Source organism: Necator americanus, chromosome III (assembly GCF_031761385.1).
Source record: "Necator americanus strain Aroian chromosome III, whole genome shotgun sequence".
In the NCBI taxonomy this organism is placed as follows: Eukaryota; Metazoa; Nematoda; class Chromadorea; order Rhabditida; family Ancylostomatidae; genus Necator; species Necator americanus.
Window position 1 is genome coordinate 10526069 of NC_087373.1, and position 22691 is coordinate 10548759.

At 38.9% G+C, this 22691-nt stretch overlaps 1 protein-coding gene across 2 annotated transcripts; it reads left to right on the forward strand.

The window, feature by feature from the left end:
- Nucleotides 1-442: 442 nt before the first annotated feature.
- RB195_009191 (uncharacterized protein) lies at nucleotides 443-22679 on the forward strand (the record flags this gene model as incomplete). Of its 2 annotated transcripts, XM_064196062.1 has the most annotated exons (12): nucleotides 443-534; nucleotides 639-796; nucleotides 11993-12167; nucleotides 14186-14305; nucleotides 16584-16666; nucleotides 16730-16864; nucleotides 18044-18196; nucleotides 18441-18535; nucleotides 18591-18773; nucleotides 20338-20549; nucleotides 21267-21395; nucleotides 22607-22679. In XM_064196062.1, 12 exons carry the CDS (start codon nucleotides 443-445, stop codon nucleotides 22677-22679), a joined length of 1608 nt encoding a protein of 535 aa, XP_064047207.1. The 2 variants fall into 2 exon arrangements, with proteins under 2 accessions (XP_064047207.1, XP_064047208.1); XM_064196063.1 differs by lacking the exon at nucleotides 18044-18196.
- Between the last annotated feature and the right edge of the window lie 12 nt (nucleotides 22680-22691).

The following is a 22691-nucleotide window of genomic DNA, read 5'->3' on the forward strand; positions in this document are numbered from 1 at the left end:
TAGGCCCTGTTGACCTTTCTCTTACTCTCTCTGATACAAACTATTTTCTCTAACTCTAACACTTCTTTTTCTTTTCTTTTCTTACTAACTTTCCTAAATCTAACTTTTCTTTTTCTTTTCTCTAACTCTCTCTTATACAAACTGTTGTTTCTTGTCTTTTTTTTCATAAACATTTAAATAGACTCTTCTCCCTCCTCTACATGAGAGATGTCTGAACAAAATTTTATCCGATGATTTTCCTGCAGTTTGAAAAGAAATATTCCTAATTTTCTAATCGATTTCGTGCTAATAAATGATCAATTTTAACTCGCGGCCTATTTTCTAGGATTGCTTCCGGTGTTTTTCCTTGAAGAAAGAAAAAGAACTCGTACATTTCAGGGTTAACTAGGTTCTGTCGCAATTTCTTGCGCACATTTCTGTCACATCTTGACCCAGTGATGAGATGAGCATCCTTATCACTACGAAATCCAGCTCAAAATCGATATTCCTGATTTCTTTCACGCTACTACTTTTCTCCTTCACATTTACTAGAGGGTGAGTTTTATACAGTTGAAAAATACTAGTAAGTATAATATAATAAATACTTGCTGTACATTTGATGTGGGAAATATTCGCTCCCTCCAATCGATTTGCTTCAGCGCAGGGGAACGACCGCAGGTAGATCGAATTCGAAGCAGTGCACGATCGTTACGGAACTCAACCGCGACGAAAACACGAACAACGTACGCGAACGCTAGTGCTCTTCTGGCCGAGCTGCTGTCCGATTACGATATTCGCCTTAGGCCTGGTTTTGGCGGTAGGTCACGAAATCTTTCTGCGACCGGTGACTAATTTGAACAAGTGGATTTCTTCCTGTCTTAAAACTATTCTTCGTTGGGCTCATGCGTTTGGTATTCTAAAATACTTGAAAGTCTCCGGATCCTGGTTATTTCAGGATTGTAAGGGGTGTATTTTTCCCTTTGCACGCCGAATATACCGTGATTTTACTATTTTATCGTTGTCGAATCAAGTCTTTGAATCGAGTTATTTTTTTTTATTCCAAAATTTTGCTACTCCTGAGGATTATTCATTACCTTATGTCCTCGCCTTTTCTTCTTCATATTGATCCATCAATTTTTTTTCTTCTTTGGAACACAGGTACTTTAAATGAACGTTCATTTCCCTTTATTTGATGATCAAATCAATATGAAAGCTATCTATTTAAAGAAACGATTCCCTTCGGAATTCCCTCAGCAACATAGTCAAATAAAGTCAATGAATAGGCTGTTGAAAAAACCGGACACATATAGGATCACGCGTACTAACGTGCTACGTAGGAAAGAACGATCACCAATGTCGTTTCCCACGCTGTTTTTTTCAGTACGATCAGGGGGAATTGAGCGTGATCACACATTCACTCATAATCTACACGCTGTCCGGTCCTGAGTTCCCTGCACCGTTAGGCTGCGTTTAGAAATAACATCCGTGCCAACTTTACACGATTCTATTCTGGATGAAGGAATGAATGGACGTTTTTCCACCGATTATCTCCTATAGGAATAAGTTCCCAGCACGAATGCAGATGGGATCATTTCTCGAGTTAAAAATGTAGTCGTCTTATGATGTTGGTGTTCCGGTTAGAATCCCCAATCTCATCGGTGGCCGTGGTCACCACAATCTAATTGTGCACTTTCGTCGCTGCCGTCGCCTGTTACGTGCCGCCACGTACGTCAGATGTAGTGGTGGTACTGTAAATTCGTACATAGCACATCAATATAAATAGTATTTCCCAGAAAAAAAATCCACATAGAGGAAGTAATTTCCTGAATCACTTGATCTGTTGAAGACAATACGTGGTTACACCGATAGACGCGATAGCCGGGTCCGCTACTTCGACCCCCTTCACTTTTGGACGGTTGGCGAAAGGCCCCCTCTAATTTTGAACGGTTGGTGAAGGGATCCTCATCATTTGAGCTGCACCCTATCAGGCAGACAGACCCCCTCCACCTGAGGAGGGTCCGGCTCCTCCCTATCGCATCTACAGTCACACCATACAGTTATATCATACCTATTATTGTACTATTACCGTAGGTGTAGAAGAAACATAATGTGATTAAGCCTTTCAGTTCGTGAAAATCCCTGGATACACTCTTTAAACCAATGTTCCATCCGTTTTTCACTTTTGTTGCTCTAAAATTAGATTTTGTGGCTCTTATTCCAAACTCATTTCTAAGGACGGCATCAAACTCTGTGGTTTACCGATGAGAAATGAATACAGATAAACTTCTGGAATTACATTAGGACTTGGGACAGTGCTTTCCTTCACTTTTTGTAACATTTGTCACTAGTTAAAGAAATATTTGAGCTGAGTTGCCTCCTTATTCGTTTTTCCTACATTTCTTTAGAGTATGGTTTGTTATGTACTCACCTCACTTGCTTCTGGTGTCATTTTATTTTGAATCATATGAAATATACAAATAATGAGTTATGGAGTGATTTCCAGGGAGCCGTATCCCATAAATAAATATACCCCTTAATTAATTCATATTTCAAATTTTTCAAGACTTCTAAGTTTTCTATAACTTCTATAAATAGTTCTGAGAGTTTTGGCAGGGAACTGGGCGGACACGGACATCAAGGGACCAAATTTTCCCCGTCAGTGATGTAATTTTCTCGCCAGCAAGAAGTTCAGTATTGTAATTTTGGGATTTACAAGTTCCTATGGGATAAATATGGTTTTGCGTTGCGCCGCGTTGTGTCACACCATTCATTCAAAAAAGAATTTGATTTCCAGGAAAACAGAAGGTCTTGAATTGATTTGTACTATTTTTATCATTTTTTAAAATTTTTTTACTTTAGTTAGCGGTTGCTAATTGTCGCGTCACAAAAGTCTTTAATTGAGCAATTATTTCAGTTGACTTAGGAATTTCTGATTTTTTTTTTGTATTTAGTCAGAAATTCCTACTACTAACTAACTAACTTTATTTCACTTAGATTTTGTATTATTTTATATCATTATATCTATTATTATTTCTTATTATTAATAGTTTACAATATTACTATTTAGATGTAATTAACACTATTTTATATATAGATTTTATTTACTTGTCCTATTTTAGATTTTATCTTATTTATTCTAGATTTTTCTCTTTTTTTTCTCTAGTTGTTTCTCTGTTTGCACACATCCACATTCGTGTAATTACACAAAAATATGAATATTTTGTTCAGTACGTTTATTTTTTTTCGTTCATATTGTCATAACTTCAATTTTTTAAAACTATCTTATCTTTTTTCCCGACGGGAATTCAGATTTTTCTTGCATTTTATTTTATTTACTATGATTTCATGAGAAATGTTCTTTCAATTTCATTTCACAGATTTGTGAATATAAAATACTTTCGCTAGTTTTGGTAACACCTCCTGTTACCGAACTTGAGAAATCTAAAACTTTACTTCAAATTCTAAACTTTAAATTTTATCTAACTTAATTTAGTATTTATTAGGAATTGAATCTAAATTAAGAAATTAAAATTTTCTATTTGAAATTTAATTTTTCGAATACAGCTCATAGAATCCGTGAATGATGTCAGGAGTGTAGTTGTAATTCCTCAGCATTATTTCTTTACGTGGCTAGAATTTTGAAAATTTTTAGAAAAATACGCTGAAGGAGTGAAGACAGAATGCGGACAATCAGAGACTATCATGAACTCAGCCAGTTTTTTCGCTAACGTAGACAATTCGACTAAAATGCACTGAAAGTGTATTATTTCACTCTGTAAATCCGTTATTACCCGTTATAGGTTTATATTCTACAGAAATCTTTTTAAACCCTCACTAGGAATTTGAAGTGAATTATGCTTACAACATAATTGCTACAAATTTATGTACTAGGTTAATGCAAAAATCAATCGCTCGTTTATTTTCATCATTTCATCTATTAAAACTTGTGAGTTCATTCGTAAACATCTCAACAATCGTGGTTTTCTTTCGACATTCGACTTTCAACATCTTCCATGGTGTTAGTAGTTTATTTATTTATTTATTTATTTATTTATTTATTTACTCGGTTAGTTCTTTTATTTATTTATTTATCGTTCTGTTTTAATTCCAGGTATTCCTAAAATTTCCCTATCATGTAACGTTCAGTTAACATTGCCAAAAATAACCTAAGAAAAGCGAAAGATTGTGTACCTGTTATTTTTTATAGAGTAATAATAATACTAATACTTTTCACGTTTAAAGTAGAAAAATATCCATAGTTTGACTTTCAAATCCTTTGATTATCTTTCACGTCGTCTTCGCATTTTGGGAACTTTTTTTTTAATGAAAAAAAAATTGAAATGGTATTCGTATTACTTGTAATTGTGATTGTTACTAAAGTAATGTGACAAACAAATATTTGTGAGTCCCTCTAAATCCTTCTCAAATCAATTTGTTTGAGGACTGCAGTGTTTTCTCAGATATTTTCATTATTTCTCCATCCATTGGATAAGTACTGTAGTTTACTAATCAATGAACTAATAAAGGTAGCGAGCTGTTTCGTGTAGGAAATTTCTTCTCGTTATCCGGATCGACTAAACTGGAAATGAATGACGGCTAAACAAAGGTTTTCAGAATTTTGGCGCGTTTGTATAGTTCTTTTTCTAAAAAATTTAAAAATTTCCTTTTTTACAGTAGCTAGGTAGGCGATGTTTAGGAGTAGCTCATCTGAATCTAAGATATCCTTATCTTGGTCTTTGGGTTATATTGTTATTTATTATTTATTATTATTATTTATTTATTTTGAGTGCAAGTATGTGAAAAATGAAATAAAGTAGATAGAAGATGATTTTCTGAACATAGCATTTTTCTCGGCATGGAAATTCGGCGACTATATTTCTGGAAAAATCATCCCAAAGGTAAAAAATATAGATAGATTGGAATATTCTACAATAGCAGCCAAAGTTAGTTCTAGTAATTAGTATTATTAGTAGTGTTAGTTTAATTAGTGTTATTTACTAGTAATCATTACACATGGAAAAAGGGATAAATCATAAATATGTAAGAGAAAATGTCGAAAATGGCAACTACTCAAGCTTCTTTTTTCTGATCCCAAGAAATACGCAGATGGATTTTTATTCACCGCTTATGGTAGTGAGCGGAAGTTAGGTTCGATTGCTTCGCTTTCGTTCAGCAAATCGCTTTCATTGAAAGGGTGTCCCCTAATTAATTTCTGAGGAATTTTTGAGGAATTTTTTCCCCGATTCATGGACCAGTACCTGGAGTTTGAGATTTGACATAGGTTTTTTTTCAGAATTGTTTTTTTTTTCAGAGTTAACTGTTCTAATTTGTGCATAGTAATTGCCAAAAGAACTTTTGCAAATGAAGCCGAATAAAGATGAAGAGAGATTTTTAGATTAGAGATTTTTTTCTGGGAAAAGAATAATAAGAAAAAATTAGTTGAACAAGTTGCCAAAAGTGTAACAGTTATGGAAATTATGAGCTAAGTACAACTTTTAACTATTTTCAAATGTTCGACAATTAATTTCAATAAATTTCGTTTATAAAGGGAAAAATTTTTACATGCATAGTGAGCTTCCTAGATTCTACAACATTATCGCTACAGTATCCAGGATACGAGCCTTTTCCAGAAATCTTAGTTTTCTCAGCTTCAGCTTCCAGAAATCTCAGTTTTCCCAATTTTCCCAGCACTCTTTAACAATAATTTATCCGGAATCATTGTATCTCTGAACTTAGCATTATCCCACTGCAAATTCAAAATTCCTCAAAAGAGTGAAAGGAGTGCTTTAAATCTTCCACAGTCCCTATTTTATCCGTCAACCAGACGTCGTTTTACGTTTGATGGAGTGCATTTCTCTGAAAATCTTATCGTCCCTCCTCGTTTCTCGTTTCCCTCATCGTCATTCGATCACCGTTAGATTCCGTTAGTCGTCCTTTCGTCGCTCCAAAGCGAAGTGAATTGCCTGTCCATTTTTCTGACATTGGCCGGTGATTCAATTCTCTCTCACTCTCTGTCTTCGAACTGATTCAGTCTTCATTACATGCATCGACGGCTACGAAAGACGAAAGGGACGACAATTCCGGACATATTGGAGATTTGGAATGGTGGATTCGCGTTCGGGGAAGATTTAATGAACCTTTTAGCTACTTCTGTATAGAGAATTGAACTGTTGACATGATTCGAGCAGGAAAAAAACTCCTGGAAACTGGGAAAAAAAAACTTGTGCTGAAAAAACCATAAACTAGTTAGATAGACAAACGTTTCCTCCTAACTTAAAGGCATCACTCCACGAATCTGAGGTGGTACGGATTTCAGGTGGAGTATTCGTATACGGGATGGGAGACTATGCAAAGGGGATGATTCCGTCCATTTCTCCCTAATTGCCGTAAAAACGGCCCGGAAGATACGGCTTCAGGGGTTCTGGGGCACTATTTTCCACAGGGAGTTCGACTGGAGCGCGCCAGGCTTGAGCGGCGCCGAATCTACGAGGCCGTTTTTTACGGCAATTAGGAAGAAATGGACGGAATCACCCTCCTCTCCATAATCTACTATCCCTTATAAGAATACTCCACCTGAAATCTGCACCTCCTCAGATTCGTGGGGTGATGCGTTTAACCGCAAAAAAAAGCGATGGACCACCTTCACGTTTTGATGTCCTGCAAGTTCCGCTGCCATCTTCGCCTTCTATCGAATCAACCACCTCGCGTAGCGCGCTCAGATCCGCTCTCCAAATTCGTGCATTTTCAAACGACTTCATTCACCAATAAATAACAACCCACTTCCGAATGCATTCCCAAGCATCAACATACTTAAGGAATACTGAAGTTCTTCTACATACACATCGCTACTGCGGCTGCTGCTGCTACACCTTTGCTGTTTATAGTCGGAGTAAAACAATTGATATGAAATTGCACAGATTGTGTTCCTCGGTTCGTTCGGGATACGCTTTCCATTCATCCACGAATGCCTAACCACACACATCGATTCACCAGCATTCCCCGGGGGAGCAGTTTATGAAACGAGATGTCATCACTGCTTCCAACCCCTACTAACACCATAAACATAGCGAATCGCCTCGAATACACTCATCTTTGACGTAAGGACACTTCGGATCGGATATCGGAAGAGAGTTCTCGTTTCTCGAGAGATAATCAGATTGAGACAGCGGAGAAAAGCGCCGAAGGCGGAGTCAGACGTCATCATCAAGTTAAACTCTGTGTTACGTTCAGGATTTCAGCTGTCATCTCGGCGTTTCGGACTTAAGGTCAAAGAATAGAGGGAGTTGCAAAAATCCACCATTCGTAGTGTAGTGTGTGATAGGAGCTGGTTCTTAAAATTTATTTCAAAACTTATTTTCTTTCGAGAATCGATGGCTGACTTGGGTGTGATCGAACGGATAAGAGGATAAATGAATGAATGGATGAATGGCTGAATAAATGGATGGATGAATGAACGAATAAGTAAATAAATGGTTCAATAAGTGAGCGAACGGATCAATGAATGTATAAGTGGACAAATGAACAAGCGAATGAATAAGTGTATGATAGGGTCAATTAATGAATCAGTGAATGAATGAATGAATGAATGAATGAATGAATGAATGAATAAGTGACCTGACGGCTTCAGGAGATACGATTTATGTGTTCAAGAAAACTTATGATATTTACCCAATTGTTAGGATATGGATGTTCTGGAAGAGATAAAAATTACAAATCTCTAAGTATCTTTGAATCCAAAAGCTACTGTGAACTTAAGCGCCTATAAGTTCTTGAGACTACTTCGTTCAGCCTGGTTCGTGGATTGAAAAATGGAGACCACTGTGATCTCCAGATAGAAGCAGAACAGCCGAATTTTGCTCGAAGCGCAGTTAAAGAATAACTTTTAGACTGCTATAGAATTCAATATAACTAATTTTCGAAAACCTCTTTTTTTCTGAACTTTGATTTGATTTTTTTCTGTACCTGAGAAATTTCAGAACCCAGTTTTCCCAGTATTTTTTCCTTCGTCAAACAAATAGGGTTGAACAGAGTTTTTGTAGAATTCTAGTAATTTTACAAAATTACTTATTCGAAAAATTCTAATTCGAAAAAAAAAATTACAATCCAATGTGAATTGGCAGATGAACATCATAGTCGAGCAATCAAAATCCACGCACTGGTAAATAAAAAGCGAATCCTTTAGAACGCGGTCACCTCAGTCATTCTTGTTCCTTAAAATCTTTTCCTCCTGTTTTTTCTTCCTGAACGAAACTGTTACGAACACATTACACAACACATCCTTTCTGTCTTACAACCCTACTCTAATTATATTGAAATTATTAGGATTAGTAGGGTAAAACGAGTAGGGTTGACTAATGCATAAAATTACAAAATAGCATCAGCTTAATTTTGAAGAATTTTCAACTCGATTATTATATTTGTTAGCTCGTGTGGCGCATATACCGCTAGATTAGTTACTTTTTCGTACAACATGGAAACGGTAGTGGAAAATCTGCACCTCAAATAATTTATAAGGATTTAAAGCCATCATCCCACGAATCTGAGGTGGTGCAGATTTTAGGTGGAGTATTCGTATACGGGATGGGAGACTATGGAGAGGAGGGTGATTCCGTCCATTTCTTCCTAATTGCCGTAAAAAATGGCCCGGAAGATGCGGCGCAGCACAAGGCTGGCGCGCTCCAGGCGAATTCTCTGTACAAAATAGTGCGAGAAGAAGGAATGGACGGAATCACCTCCCTCTCCGTAGTCTCCCATCCCGTTTACGAATACTCCACCTGAAATCCGTACCACCTCAGATTCGTGGGGTGATGCCTTTAAAGGTTCGTGGTACGATTTCATGGAAAATTTGGTTCTGCTTTGCGTGTTTTGTCTCACTTGATCAATAAAAATAGGGGATTCTTGTAAGAACTGGGGGTTTTTCACGGAAACGGTGGGTATGCACTGAACAACTAATTGATAGATATTTGTTTGTATAATTTTGGGGAGAAAAATCACAGGGATTTTTGATATGTAAAAAATCGAAAAAATTACGTACATATGTTCAATCAGTCAGAGCTTCTCGCTACTCAGTTCATCTCAGCAGCATTTTTTACTCAACCAGCACAGTAGCATGGCCCTGAGAAACAAAGTTTTTGTATATTTACAAAAAAAAAATAAACGAGAAATCATTCCCATGGAGTTCCTCGCAATGCGGTGTTTGTAGAGTTCCAATAGAACCAAACAATTAAACAAAAACTTTGATTTCTTATTTTTTCCTCATAGATTCTACGTTCAATTGGTTACCAGATTTCTTTTAATGAATTTCTAATGCTTTGGCTTCGTGGATTTGTTCTGTCGGCTTTGAGAAACGATATTTGTGAACTTAATCTTAATAACTAACTAACTAACTCTAACTTAATATTTGCTTACTTGATGACAGGACGCTTTCCGGCGCGATCCATGTTTTCAATTCCTTGGTCTATGCTGTGCATAGAATTAGTCAAAGATAATAAAACGTTTAAGTATATAAAAACTACTTTAAAAAATGGGGAAATCATGGAATATAAATGTTGAAAACTGTGCTGCTCACCGTCGAGTTGCGCTGTCGTCAGAGGGTTAAAGGCATCACTCCATGAATCTGAGGTGGAGTATTCGTATATGGGATCGTAGGTTAAAGAGAGAGGGGTGATTCTGTCCATTTCTTCCCTAATTGCCGTAAAAAACGGCCCGGAAGATGCGGCGCGTGCACAAGGCTGGCGCGCTCCAGTAGAACTCCTTGTAGAAAGTACTGCGCCAGAACGCCCGAAGCCGTATCTTCCGGGCCGGTTTTTTTACGGCAATTAGGGAGAAATGGACGGAATCATCTTCTTTGCATTATCTACGATCCCGTATACGAATACTCCCCCAGAAATCCGTACCACCTCAGATTCGTGGAGTGATGCCTTTATAGATTAAGAGCTAACTACTCTGCAATGAACAGGGTTTTAAACGATCTCTCCTATCCTGGCTTGACGTGAACGATGGATTGAACGCAGACAATTTCATGTGCTCTACGTTAGGTCGTAGCTCAGAGCCTAATAGTCGTCTTTTCTCAATTTTCCCCAATTTTCGATTGCAATGGTGTTGATGTTGTTAATTCTTTGTGCATTACACTAAGTTCAAAGTTCCACTTCAAAAGTTTGCAATTCTAAAATTTCTGCAAAAATTCTTTTTTGGGCTCTTATGGGAATTGAATCCGTGAAAGTTATAATCCCTAAGCTTTTCGGTCGACGAGAATGATGACATGAAGTGCAGACGTTCAATCCAACTCTTCTTATAGACACTAATTCTTCATAGTCAATCTTTTCACTTCAACTTCGAACACATTGTTTTCGTTAACGCTTAGAACGTTTCTTGCTCTCTCCAGAGAAATAAGAATCACATCGTTGAAAAAGTTTCTCGAAGAAGAAGAAGTGTCGTATAACATTTGCTGTCTGGAAATCTGTTATCTCTCTCAGTTATTTTTCTTCTTTCGAATCACCCCTACCGCCTTCAACGTTCTGAGAAACACGGGGCAGCTGATCTTTCAAGTACGCAGGCGATTCAACGTAAGGAGAGCGGCTATAAAAGTGCAGGTCAAATCCTAGCGCTGCTCGCAAATAAAAGTCCCCATTTATGTCAAAAACCGTATGATTTCTGTCTATGGAATGGACGGATGAGATTCATCGATGGCGGTTCCCTTCGCTATCCTCTCAACACTTCTAAATAAATTGTATGTTTACGCAAAAAGTGCTTCTTTAAACTCGTGATTTATTCCTCACCTCTCACCGCCAAGGAGATTCCTTTCATGCGCTTTTTCCTTTGCGAGTTTGACGGATGCAAAACTCTTATAAGGACAAAATACCAAAACATCTTGGAGAACAATCTCATAAAAGGTTGGTTTTTTCCTTCTTTTTTTAGGGAGTAAACGAAAAGGAGTTCTTTTTTTTTGTGGATTGTTCGTCCCTCTGGAAAAGCAAAATCTCGCCTACATCATTAGTCATTCAGACAACTGAGAGACTCTTACAGAATGTTCTCGGATGGATGAAATCTCTGAGCACAGTGCAGAAAATGTTTCCTCCTCCTCGAGTTTTTTTTTCGTCACTCAAACCTTCCTATTTATACTGTTGTTCATTTCAAATGACTTCAACATCAAATTTCGAAGGGAAGATTTTCTCTGGAAATAAATGATAAAAAAAATAAAAATTATATAAATAAGTAGGAAATAAATAAATAGGTACATCCGAGGAAAAAAAGAAACTGCTCGTGTTGATTACTGTAGAGTTGGACGAGTATAGTCGGGTCAAGACGACATGAAGCACGGTGTAGCTGCGTAAGCCGCTGCGTTCCAAGCGACGCGGTGAAGCGCAGCGGTTGGATTCCGGGTGAGACCGTGGCGAACTGCAGCGATAAAGTGTGGTAGTAAAGGTCCTCACCTGATCCTAACCACTACGCTCCTCCGCACCACATCGAGCGCAACCGCTTACGCAACTGCACCGTGCTTCTTGCCGTCTTGACTCTAGTATATGATGTGACCCATAGGATAATATCTCAGGGAATTCTTAGAGCAGTATCAAGTTTCGAAGAGCAGTGCAAGGGTCCCATCGACTTGTGGTACAGGTTTTCACTACACATCATCGCATCATGACACACACATGCATCCGGTAAAATAGTAAAATAGTAAGAAAAATTAAGTATAAATCCACCCACGTAGCTGAAAATTGATGCACTCGATTCGGTTTTAAGCAGTAGTTTTTTCTGCTGTTTATTATTTCTGAAAGATTGGCAGCTCAGCACTTTTCCCAACCTCTTCCTAACTAACAGAGTCCATAAGGATCTTTCGAAAGGTTCGAAGATTCCATGAATGTTTCCTGTTCCCCCAAATGATCCCTCGTCCCTCCTCTTCCTGCATCCGATCAGAATGATTGCTTCAGATGGAGCGTAACTTCTTACTGCAGCCAGTCTTTTTTTAAAGAAGTTCTGAGAGATCTTTTTTTGCTCAAAATAATAATTCCAGGTGATGCGCTTCTCCTCACAATGGACATCATTATCGCTTCGTTTGATTCGATATCCGAGGTGAACATGGACTACACGATCACAATGTATCTGCATCAATACTGGACAGATGAACGTCTATCGTGGAGTAGCGCCGTTCCCATCGATGAGATGACACTAAGCGGAGAGTTTTCGCAGTGAGTCTGAAGATGATCTTAGAACCAGAAATCCACAACGAAGAGGATTTACAAGGGTTTTGAACGAGCTGTAACCGATACTAGACAATTACAAAAGGAAGCTTCTGTCCAACTCAACCAACATTGATGAAATTTCTTCGAAGTTACAGTTTGGAATTCCTTAATTCATGAGGAATGTCACTTACGAATAGTAACATGACCACATATAAGTTTATTAACCTACATTAACTTTAAAAGCATCACCCCACGAATCTGGGGTGGTGCGAGTTCCAGGTGGGTTATGCCTATACGAAGTCGTAGAGTATGGAGAGAAGGGTGATTCCGTCCATTGCCTCCCGACTTCGAGCGTTCCGACGCGCTATTTTCTACAACGAGTTCGATTGGAGCGCGCCAGCCTTCGCCGCATCTTCCGTGCCGTTTTTCACGGCAATTAGGAAAAAATTCGTGGGGTGATGCCTTTAATTTGTAACTTTAACTTAAAACAACTTGATTAGCTTATACATATATAATAAGTACGTATAAGTATATAGTAAGTATAAGTACATATAATAATATAATACAAAATGTAACAAAATACATAGAAAGAGTAATTGATAGATTTAATTTTGAAACTCGAAAAATTAAATTTTCGAAATTAAATCTTGAACATCAAAAAAAGGAAATTAAATTTGAATTTTGTTAACGTTTTTATCGACCTATATAGCTTGACGAAACTATGTCCTGAAAACTCGTCACCATCCAAAAATGAAGCTCTCAGTTCCATGCTGGATCAAAAATTTCAATTCCTGGTCATCTCTAATGAGGAGTTTACGGCTAATGTTTCTGTATTTATAAAAAAAAATATAGACCGAAACTCATCAACATACTATGGAATTAGATTCCAAACGATTGTCCGTAAGTTCTTATTCTATATTATTTAAATTTCAACATTATTTTATGTGACACCATATGTACTGTATTCAAATTTACATTCATAAGTTGCATGATATGATCACCTCAACACACCATGTTTTTCCCCGTTAAAATGTACGGGCAATACTGTAGTGGATACAGATCAAAAATAAATTCTAATAATTTACATGTTCCTTTCCATTCGTTCGACTGTCCGAAAGTTCGTAAGTAGAAGACCGTAATTCTTAATAACACGAGACGGACTGTACTCACAGCTTTCTTCAGGGATTGAAAATGGTACTCTGAAGAAATATAGAGGAGAACTGAAGGGAATTTAGGATGTATCACATTTTCCCACATGTCATAATAGAGTTTCGGTAACTTTTCGCCGTAAAAAAGAAATTATTTCAAGGATTTCATGCCCTTTACGGTTTGTTTATTTTTTCTTCTTTATATTTTCTTTATATTTCAGTATTCGAAACTCTCTTTCTTACTTTTTTTTTCGTCTTTTTTCTAAGGCAATTTGACCAGGTCCTAATTGTTAAAGAGGGTAGCCTTCATCGAGTGAGTGACCTCTTAGCTATTTTGTCGCATAGCCAGCCAACGGCAAAATGCAGGGCACGGAGTAAGTAAGCAGGGCAACAACCAAGACTTGCCCTGTATGTTGGGAAAACTAGGACAACCCTGTTCAAAATGTCATGCACCCGCATTTACACCCGATTGGTGTAATTGCAATTGCACCAATCGGGTGCAAATCATTTTGGTCATTTTAACCTGACCATCACTACTGCTACACCTTATCTAATCGGCACGCACTTCATGTCCTTCAGTAGCTCCTCGCGAGGAATTCATAATTCCTGACCCGTAGCAGATCACTAGTGTCCAATATTTGTTTCTCTATGAATTGCACTGGTGCCTAGGGTATAAATAAAATGAGAATAATAGATAATTAGAAACGAAACTGGTCATAAATGGATAGGAGTACAAAGGAACAGAATTGGAAGAAAGAACCTTGTGAAGGTGAAGGTCCAAAACGAACGTTTCCAAGAAGGCTTGGAAGTTTTATTTCTTTTCATCTTTTCTTTTCAGTTTTCTTCATAGAGTTGACTGAAATGACATTTTTTCAGAAATATCTGGGTGCCTGACACTTTTCTTGCAAATGACAAACACTCATTTCTTCATGAAGTCACCGAACGCAATAAGATGCTTCGAGTTAGTGGAGATGGTAAAATCGCCTACGGAATGAGGTAAAAGAAGTTTTTTTTTCACTGCGAATCTGAAAACTCTGATTTTAGAAATTGAGAAAAATGCAACTAAAAACAGTATAAAAAACTGTAAAAAAACACTTAATCAACAGCGAGAGAATCACATTGGCCACATTCAACCTAATAATTCTACAAAACTATTTAATAAAAATGTTTTTGTTTGCGGTCCACCTTGTAAAATCTACAGTTTAATTCAGTTATTGTAATACTACAGTGTTTCATTTTATTTTATTGTTGTAATTATTTATTTGTAAAATTTTGTTGAGTGCTACAAGAGTACATTCTTAGGCGATTTGTACGGCACTGTTTTTTTCATATAAACGAAAAATTATTAAAAATAGAAAATTATTAAAAATAACTGAAAATAGGATTATTTTCCTGCAAACTATACTTCTCTCCCTTCACTTTTTCTCTTTTCCATTCTCATGTTCTCCTTTCCTCTTCTTTGAAAACCTGGCGACAGGTTCGAAAAACTTGGAAGCAAGGACTGCTCTATATACTTCTAAGTCAAGAAGCCAGTAAAGTAAAGTTTTAGTAGAACGTTCTTTTCGTTTGCGCACATCGGACATTTTCACATCGTAAGCTAGTTCACCAGAAATATTACGGCATGGAAAAGTACAGTTTTAGAGTTTTTGTTGCTTTATTAGTGAACATTGCATGCTTCTGTACTTCCTCTAAAGTATAGAGGATAAATTCACCGGCGTACCAATCCACTCGGGATTCGCCAACGGGTTTTATTGAAATTCCTAATCGTTGAGGTTTTTGAACGTGTGTTGGCCTTTACAATGACTTGTGGAGCCAGCCGATGAGTTAAGTCAGTGTTTTTATCTTCTCAGACAAGTACGGTACCAATTTATCAACCTTAGAGGGATGAAAGGAGTGGTTAGCTCTTGGGCAGTTTCCAACCATCGCGTACGGATACGGCGGACCTCCTATCGACTGCGCTACGCCCGCCCCTCCTCTATTTCTCGAAACATAAGAGATTCACTTTTCTTACAACCCGTCAGTCAATTATCTAATGTTTTCAAGGTCGTGAAAATGATTATTCTCAAAACGCACCTTTTCTGAAGTTTCTGGATTTCAAAGTACTACATCAAAGTATTTACTGATACCTTTATTAGACCCAAATATATTCACCCACAGACACGTAAATCAGGACGAAAAGAGATGATGCGTAAGTCAATTAAAGGTAAACGAAAAAAAAAACAAAAAAAAAAACAGGAAAAAAAGTGGGTTGAAGGCAGACGTCGACCTCATCTATATTCCTATTAATTTTACATCTATAGCTCAGAAAACACGAAAATGAAAGTGTTACTTCAATAATTCCTATTAATTTTTTTTTACTAAGTATTGAGAACAAGAAAGTAGTGATTCCGCATTATCAAAAAAAAAAAGAAAGAAAACAGAGAAAAAGAAAAACGTCTTGGTCACTGGTCGTGATGGATTAGGTTTAAATTCAGGTGCGTTTTTTGGTGTCTATATTTTCCTGTCGCTGGATATGAGAATAGCAATTCAATTGTCCACAACTTTTTGGGATCGACGGCAACGAATTCTTCCTTGCTGATACAAAAATATTTTCTTCTCCGAATAAACAAGATTCTCGAGAAGTCTCGTTATCGAGAACTGAATCGTTGAGAGTTAATCGTTACGAATAGAACGTGTGAAAAAATTTGAAATAATCGCTAATTGTTTAATTCTTATTTCATACATCTCACCTGAAAAATTGAAATTGATTACTTATGATTATTCGCTGGACGCTGATAGTTTACATTGTTTACGTTTATACGTTGTTTTACATTTATTATTGGATAGCGCCTCAAATTCTGTAGTGTTGAAGGAAGCACACATTATTCGGATGTTCATTCGAATTTTTGAATGTTTTTCATTAAAAACATACGAGTAGTAAGGGAAACCATATCCATAAGATTCAGACTATTTCACATGCAAACTGATAGTTCATTCGAATATGAGAGTAGTCGAGATGAATTTGGAAACGTAACGTGATCGTAGACCCGAAGACGCTGTCGGAGAACGTAGCGACGAATTCTAGGATTAATGCAGCAAACCTGTAGAGAAGTTGGCATCTTGTGATTTCCACGTGCACACTGGCGGTTACGGTACTTTTTCAATTCAAAAAAATTGAATGTCATTGAGTAACTGTGTAGTCGCTTTCCCCGGCAGCTACTCCTGGCTGATAGATAGAAAAGTTCCTGGAAGCAGCAGCCATAGATTATATTTAGAATAAAATATCAAATTTTAGGCTCACTTCAACACTCAGCTGTTCGATGAATTTGCGCAATTTTCCATTGGATTCACAGAACTGTACTGTGGAAATCGAGTCCTGTAAGAGCATTTTTTTCGCCGATTTTCTCCCGGAAAACTTAATACTCCAATTGTCTAGTTTAGATGGTTACACTACCTCTGAAGTGCTTATGAAATGGAACCATCCACAAGCAGTGCATGGTGTCGAACATGCGGACGTTCCCCAATTCACCATCACCGGTTTTCAAACTGAGGATCGTGTGGTTAGGACTGCAACAGGTACAAAAAGAAATTTCTGAAGTTGCTCTCACTCAAATGCGGGAAAGAAGGTGAAGACGTGCCAAAAATTCTCAGAACTTTTCAGAAAGATCTCAAGAACTACGGCACATCTCAGTTAGTAGAGTCAAAACGACTTGAAGCACAGTGCAGTTGCTGTCGCCCCGTGGGTTCGCTCCAAGGAGGAGCCAACAGCAGCGACCCGAGGCCGACTACCCGCATCCTGAGAGACTTGCGCTGTGCTAGTCATCACATGGCAGCCTAGTCCCTCCTAACCCTGCGTGCTCGCGCCTAGGGTCCCATCTCCCTTTCCCGATTCTCCTGTTAAGGGCCTCGGGGCCGCCCTTAGATCCCATCCCCCAACCTTGCGGCCTGTGGGTGCAATGTGGTACAAGTGGTTTTATATGCGGTTTTATCCTAATGGGAATAACAATATATGGAATAACAAAATAACAATAACATAAATAACAATACATGGGAATAACAGAATACACGACGTCAAAGAAGGTGGATCAATGCGGGTCTGTCAAGTTGCTCAGTAGTTGCAGCTCTCGGCTATTAGGTGGATGGTGAATGCGGTTCGGAACCGCATTCACCATCCACCTTTTTGGATAGTGGTTACGAGAGGTTGCGGATGCTGGGTGATGGTAGCAGATGCTGGAATGTGGATAAAGGTGGTTGAACGTGGTAGTCAATCAAATACGAAGACATAAAAGAACGACTCCACAATGGAAGCGAAAAGGAAGGAATGCCGGCTGGCTTAGAAAACCGTGCGAGCACGACAGCTGCGCAAGCGGTTGCACCCGAAGCGGGGCGGTTGACATAGCGGTTAGAATCGAGGTGGGACCATCGCCAGCTGCATCAATGAACGGTGGCAGCAGGGGCCCTTATTGCTATGCTATGCTAACCGTTGCGCTCCACAGCTCCGCTTCGGGCGCAACTTTTTACGCAACTGTACCGTGCTTCATGTGGTATTGAACTGACTCTGTTTAAGTATACGACTCATTATGAGATTCAAAGAAGTAAAAGGAGGAACCCTCAACTCTCAAATTGAGTATAGAAACAAAATTACATCACCGGATGCTGTTCAACTATACAATCTTGTCCTTTAAATATACATATATATATATTTATTTATTTATATGCTATTCAGAGTTTGATTGATCACATCCGCTTTTTCAGGATCCTATCAGCGTTTGTCGTTGGTTTTTCAACTTCAGCGCTCTGTCGGCTATTTCATTTTTCAAACATATCTTCCATGTGTGCTCATCGTTATGTTGTCCTGGGTCTCATTTTGGATCAACCACGAAGCTACGAGTGCTCGTGTTGCTTTGGGTAAGAATATCGATCGGTAGGATGTGGAACATCACACCAACATGATTCTTAGCAATTGTTTTTGGCTCTAGACTCTTCAGAATCTTTTGGAACTCCATTTTCTCAGTATGTGCCAACACTTTTGTTCCATATTTTCTTTGAATATATCTCTGGAATGTGCGACATCTAAAAACACTAGTGTAACGCTCCACATCCGTGATTCTTCGCTCGTATCACTGTGGCGCGCTTTAACCTTCAAGTTAAGGCATAACGACGGTGCTTACCATGACAACAATCTCTACAGGTGTACGTCAATCGCTTCCTAGGATTAGCTATGTGAAGAGTATTGACGTCTATTTGGTAAGAAGGAGCAGTCTTAGCCGAACAACCTTGTATTTTATGGAAATACTTGCAGGTGATGTGTTTTGTGTTCGTTTTTGCTGCTCTTCTGGAGTATGCTGCAGTGAACTACTCCTACTGGGGTAGACGATCGAGAGGTGGTGGCGAAGAATGGCCTGGAGCAAATAACACAAATAAAGAAGATCGTGAAGGTGCTGTAAACATGAAAAGCTGGGGAGTACCGAGCAGTTTTATTGACGTGAGTATATTTGGGTAAAATTATCAGCTTTGTTAGTAATTGCAAAAAAATTCTGGAGGAGATCATGAAGTAGGAGTTGACTTAAGCTAGCGGTTATAGTCAGCGGCGAATGTGTTTAAAGGAAGAATATCACAAAATTAACTATGTTTAGGTCTTTGTGGGACAATATAGAGTTCGGGTTGTAGATTACGAGCGTTCAGTTCGCTCAGTTCCCCTAATCGTCCTGAAAAATAGCCTGGGAACCGCCTCATTTCCTACGAGGTACGTTAGAACGCTCAATCCTTGTGCACGTTCCGGTTCGTTGAGCAGTTTATTCAATGGTTTTACTCGACCTCACTGATTGCCGACAACTCGCTCCTAAACGCGGCACGTGTACAGAGGTGCCACCGTACCTCGTGGAGGTTAAGGCTGTCTTTCACAGAGACCCAACATAGATAAACTCGTGTTATATTGCATTTGGAGGCATTATCCCACGAATCTGGGGTGGTACGGGTTTCAGGCTGGTAATGCCTATACTTGGTCGTAGATCGTGGGGAAGAGGGTGATTCTCTTCATCGCTCAGTGTATCAGTGTAAACGGACGACCCCGAAACTGTTTCTCACGACGGCTTATTTCGGAATGCGCAACCTATGCGCTCCGCCCTCGCTTGCGGATTCGTCGAAAACCCATTCGGACGGATCGTGAGCGGGAGGGCGCAAGGGTAGCGCGCTGCAATAAAGGACATCGTAAGAACAACGTTCCAGGGTCCACCGTTTATAGTGATACAGGGAAACATGAACAGAAACACCCTCTTCCCCATAATCTACGATCCCGTGTAAGCGTTACCGGCCTGAAACCCGTGCCACTCGTAGACGGGTGATGCCTTTAAACGGATGCGTGCGGTGCGCATTTCAGGACAGAAGGAAGAGGAACCTTTGGTTGTTCTGGGAAAGAACATGCGGTGTGACGTATCGTTGTCGCCTCCGCCCCGATGAAAACATTCGACACTGACCGTAGATGCTTACGAATTAGATTTGTATGTATAGGCGTTATGCGGTTTTGGAAGAAAGTCTATTATAAGCTGTATGAGGTGCAAAAATAATTGCACTTACTGAATCTAGAGTTAGAGTTTTTTCAAAGGCTATCGATTAGTCATTAACTCTCCACAACGGACTAGATAACAAAGTGAAGACTTCAAATTTAACGTTTTCTCCATCAGAAGAAGTAAGGAAAGTAGGAACGGCGAGTAGACAGAAAATACGTGAGCGAACAAAAATTTCAAGTGAAATAAAGAATAGAGGGAAACTCTGAATGAAATTTAGAATGAAATGAAGAAAGGAGCCGTGGAAGTTCCTGTCTTTTCTTTGAATTGTGTTCGGACAAAGAAGAGCTGCCAAACGTTCGTGGCGGAATCGTTGCTTCATTAATACGCAACTTACCTTCCCCTGGATGCTATATGCTTGAGGGCTCTATACCTCTAATAGCTAGTTCTACACGTATTTTGTGATGCATACCCCTACACGGTTTGGTAAAATTGAAACGTAGGAGAATTACCAGCTATTTTCGGGTTAGTCAGAGTTTTCAGGAGCTACATCAATCTACATCAGATCCTCGCACTCACGATCTGAATTCCACGTCAGCAGCAGCAGCACCACCACCAAAGAGTCGTCAACGACCGACAAGCCCTATACAGTCCCTTTGTCCTTCTGGAAGCAATGGTCTTGACGATACGCCTGACTATCCTAGATATACTACCGTAATCCAAGGAAGAAAACCGAGACAGTCGCTGTCCGCGAGGTTAGTGACATTCCATAGATAGAATTTCCATTGACAACAGCGCCGTCCAGGGATGAGTCAGACACTTTTCGACGGGTTTTTTTCCCATGATTCCCTGATTTTTTTTACAGTTGTTTCTGTAGGTTTATTATCTTTGAATGTAATACCAATGTAGCTAGTAAAAATCGATTGGCTGGTCTTACGCTCCAGATCCGCAAAAAAGCGCACCTGCGTTGATGGGTTAATGACTGAGATTCGTATTCGCGCAAAACCGGAGTGGGGTTGGGACCTGTCAACTGCACTAGTGACTTAACTAGCAATATCGCATCAAAACGGCGCACCACAAACTTAATGATGTAGGAATTTCTTCACGAAAAAATAAAGTTAGGGCAGCTAATCACGAGTATAAAAGTTTTTAAGGTCATGTTTTGTGATAGTGTGCCTGCGAGGTTTTTAGGTGGGACCCTTTATTTTGCCTGACGTTTCGGCTTTTTCGCCGTCTTCAGTGGCCTAAATAGAGGATGACTGGGGCAATGCTACATTTATCCCGTCAAGTGCCACACTACCCTGGGTCAGTGTTTCGATAATCGTTCAGGGTAGTGAAAATCGGAAACAGAATCCTTACGGTCAATTCCCCTTAATCGTCCCTGAAAACGGCGTGATAAATGGTATTCGTGTTTAAATTTTCCATCAAGACACCTTATTCACTCTCTCAAGAAATCAATTTTCTCTTTCCAGGACACGACGACGACTTAGAATGACCAAAATGCGTGCTGTTAGCATGAAGACGTCATTGCATCGAATTGGTAAACGGGCTCGAAAAGCTATTCCAACTATCCGTGTTCGTGACGTTAATGTCATCGACAAGTACTCAAGGATTGTCTTTCCCATTTGTTTCGTCATATTCAAGTACTTTTCATGCTATTTTCATTTTATTTTCATTTTGATAACTACATTTCTAAAGAAAAACTCGAGTTTTTTTTAGCGTCTTCTACTGGGGATACTACTCAATAATTCAACTGTAAATGACCGGTACAATGAAGACTCCTTTTTGTCATGCTCAACCGAAGAAATAATCATTTCTAGTGAAATAAATATTAGATTTATATGAAACCCCAGCAGTTTTGTTTCTATTTTCTTAGTGGGACCATAATATTTTCAAATTGTTTTATTATTACTAGCTTCCAATGCCATTTATGTTGGAGAAACAGGAAGAATGCTGAGCTTGCGTATCAAAGAACATTCGGCTGAAGAATCAAGTGTTTGATGACACCATTAGGACGACACAAGAATGAGAAACATGATGGAAATGAGTTTGAAATAAGGTGCTGGAGAGCACTAGCCTGCGAGAGGGATACATCTACCAGGAAGGCATTAGAAGCATTCCGGATTTCCGTCACGAATCCATCCATGAATCACAGAAAAGAGTCCTTATCTTATCTTATAATGACTTTATTCTATTCGTAACACTCTGTGAGCTATAGGATTCTTCCAATTGGAGCCCTTTGACACTACCAAGTTCTTAAGGAAGATCAGTTCTTAAAGGCATTACCCCACGAATATGATGTATACAGGATCGTAGATTATGGAGAGAGGGATGAGTCCGTCCATTTCTTCCTAATTGCCGTAAAAAACGGCCGTAAGATACGGCTTCAAACGTTCCGGCGCGCTAAATTCTACGAGTTCGATTGGAGCGCGCCAGCCTTGTGCACGCGTCGCATTTTCCGGGCCGTTTTTTTACGGCAATTAGGAAGAAATAGACGGAATCATCCCCCTCTCCATAATCTACTATCTCGTATACGAATACTCCACCTGAAATCCTTACCACCTCAGATTCGTGGAGTGATGCTTTTAAGGATATTGGACAGTGTGTAGATTTTATTCGCATCGGGTGACAATCTATAAGAATTCGGTGATTTACGAACCCCGCTAGTCGGTGGAACTGTTTATTTATTCAGTTTATTTTCCTGCTTGGAGTTCTTGCGTGGTGTACTACGAACGATACTGGGCAGGGGCTAGGCAGAGAGGAGGAGTTTGATGGGATATGCATCGCATCAAATATCTCGAATCATTTTCAGGCCTTTGGTGAAGACTAGAGATTGTCGAAACGTCAGCCCAATATATTGTCTCACCAACACCTCGTTTGCTTAACAAAAAAAAAAA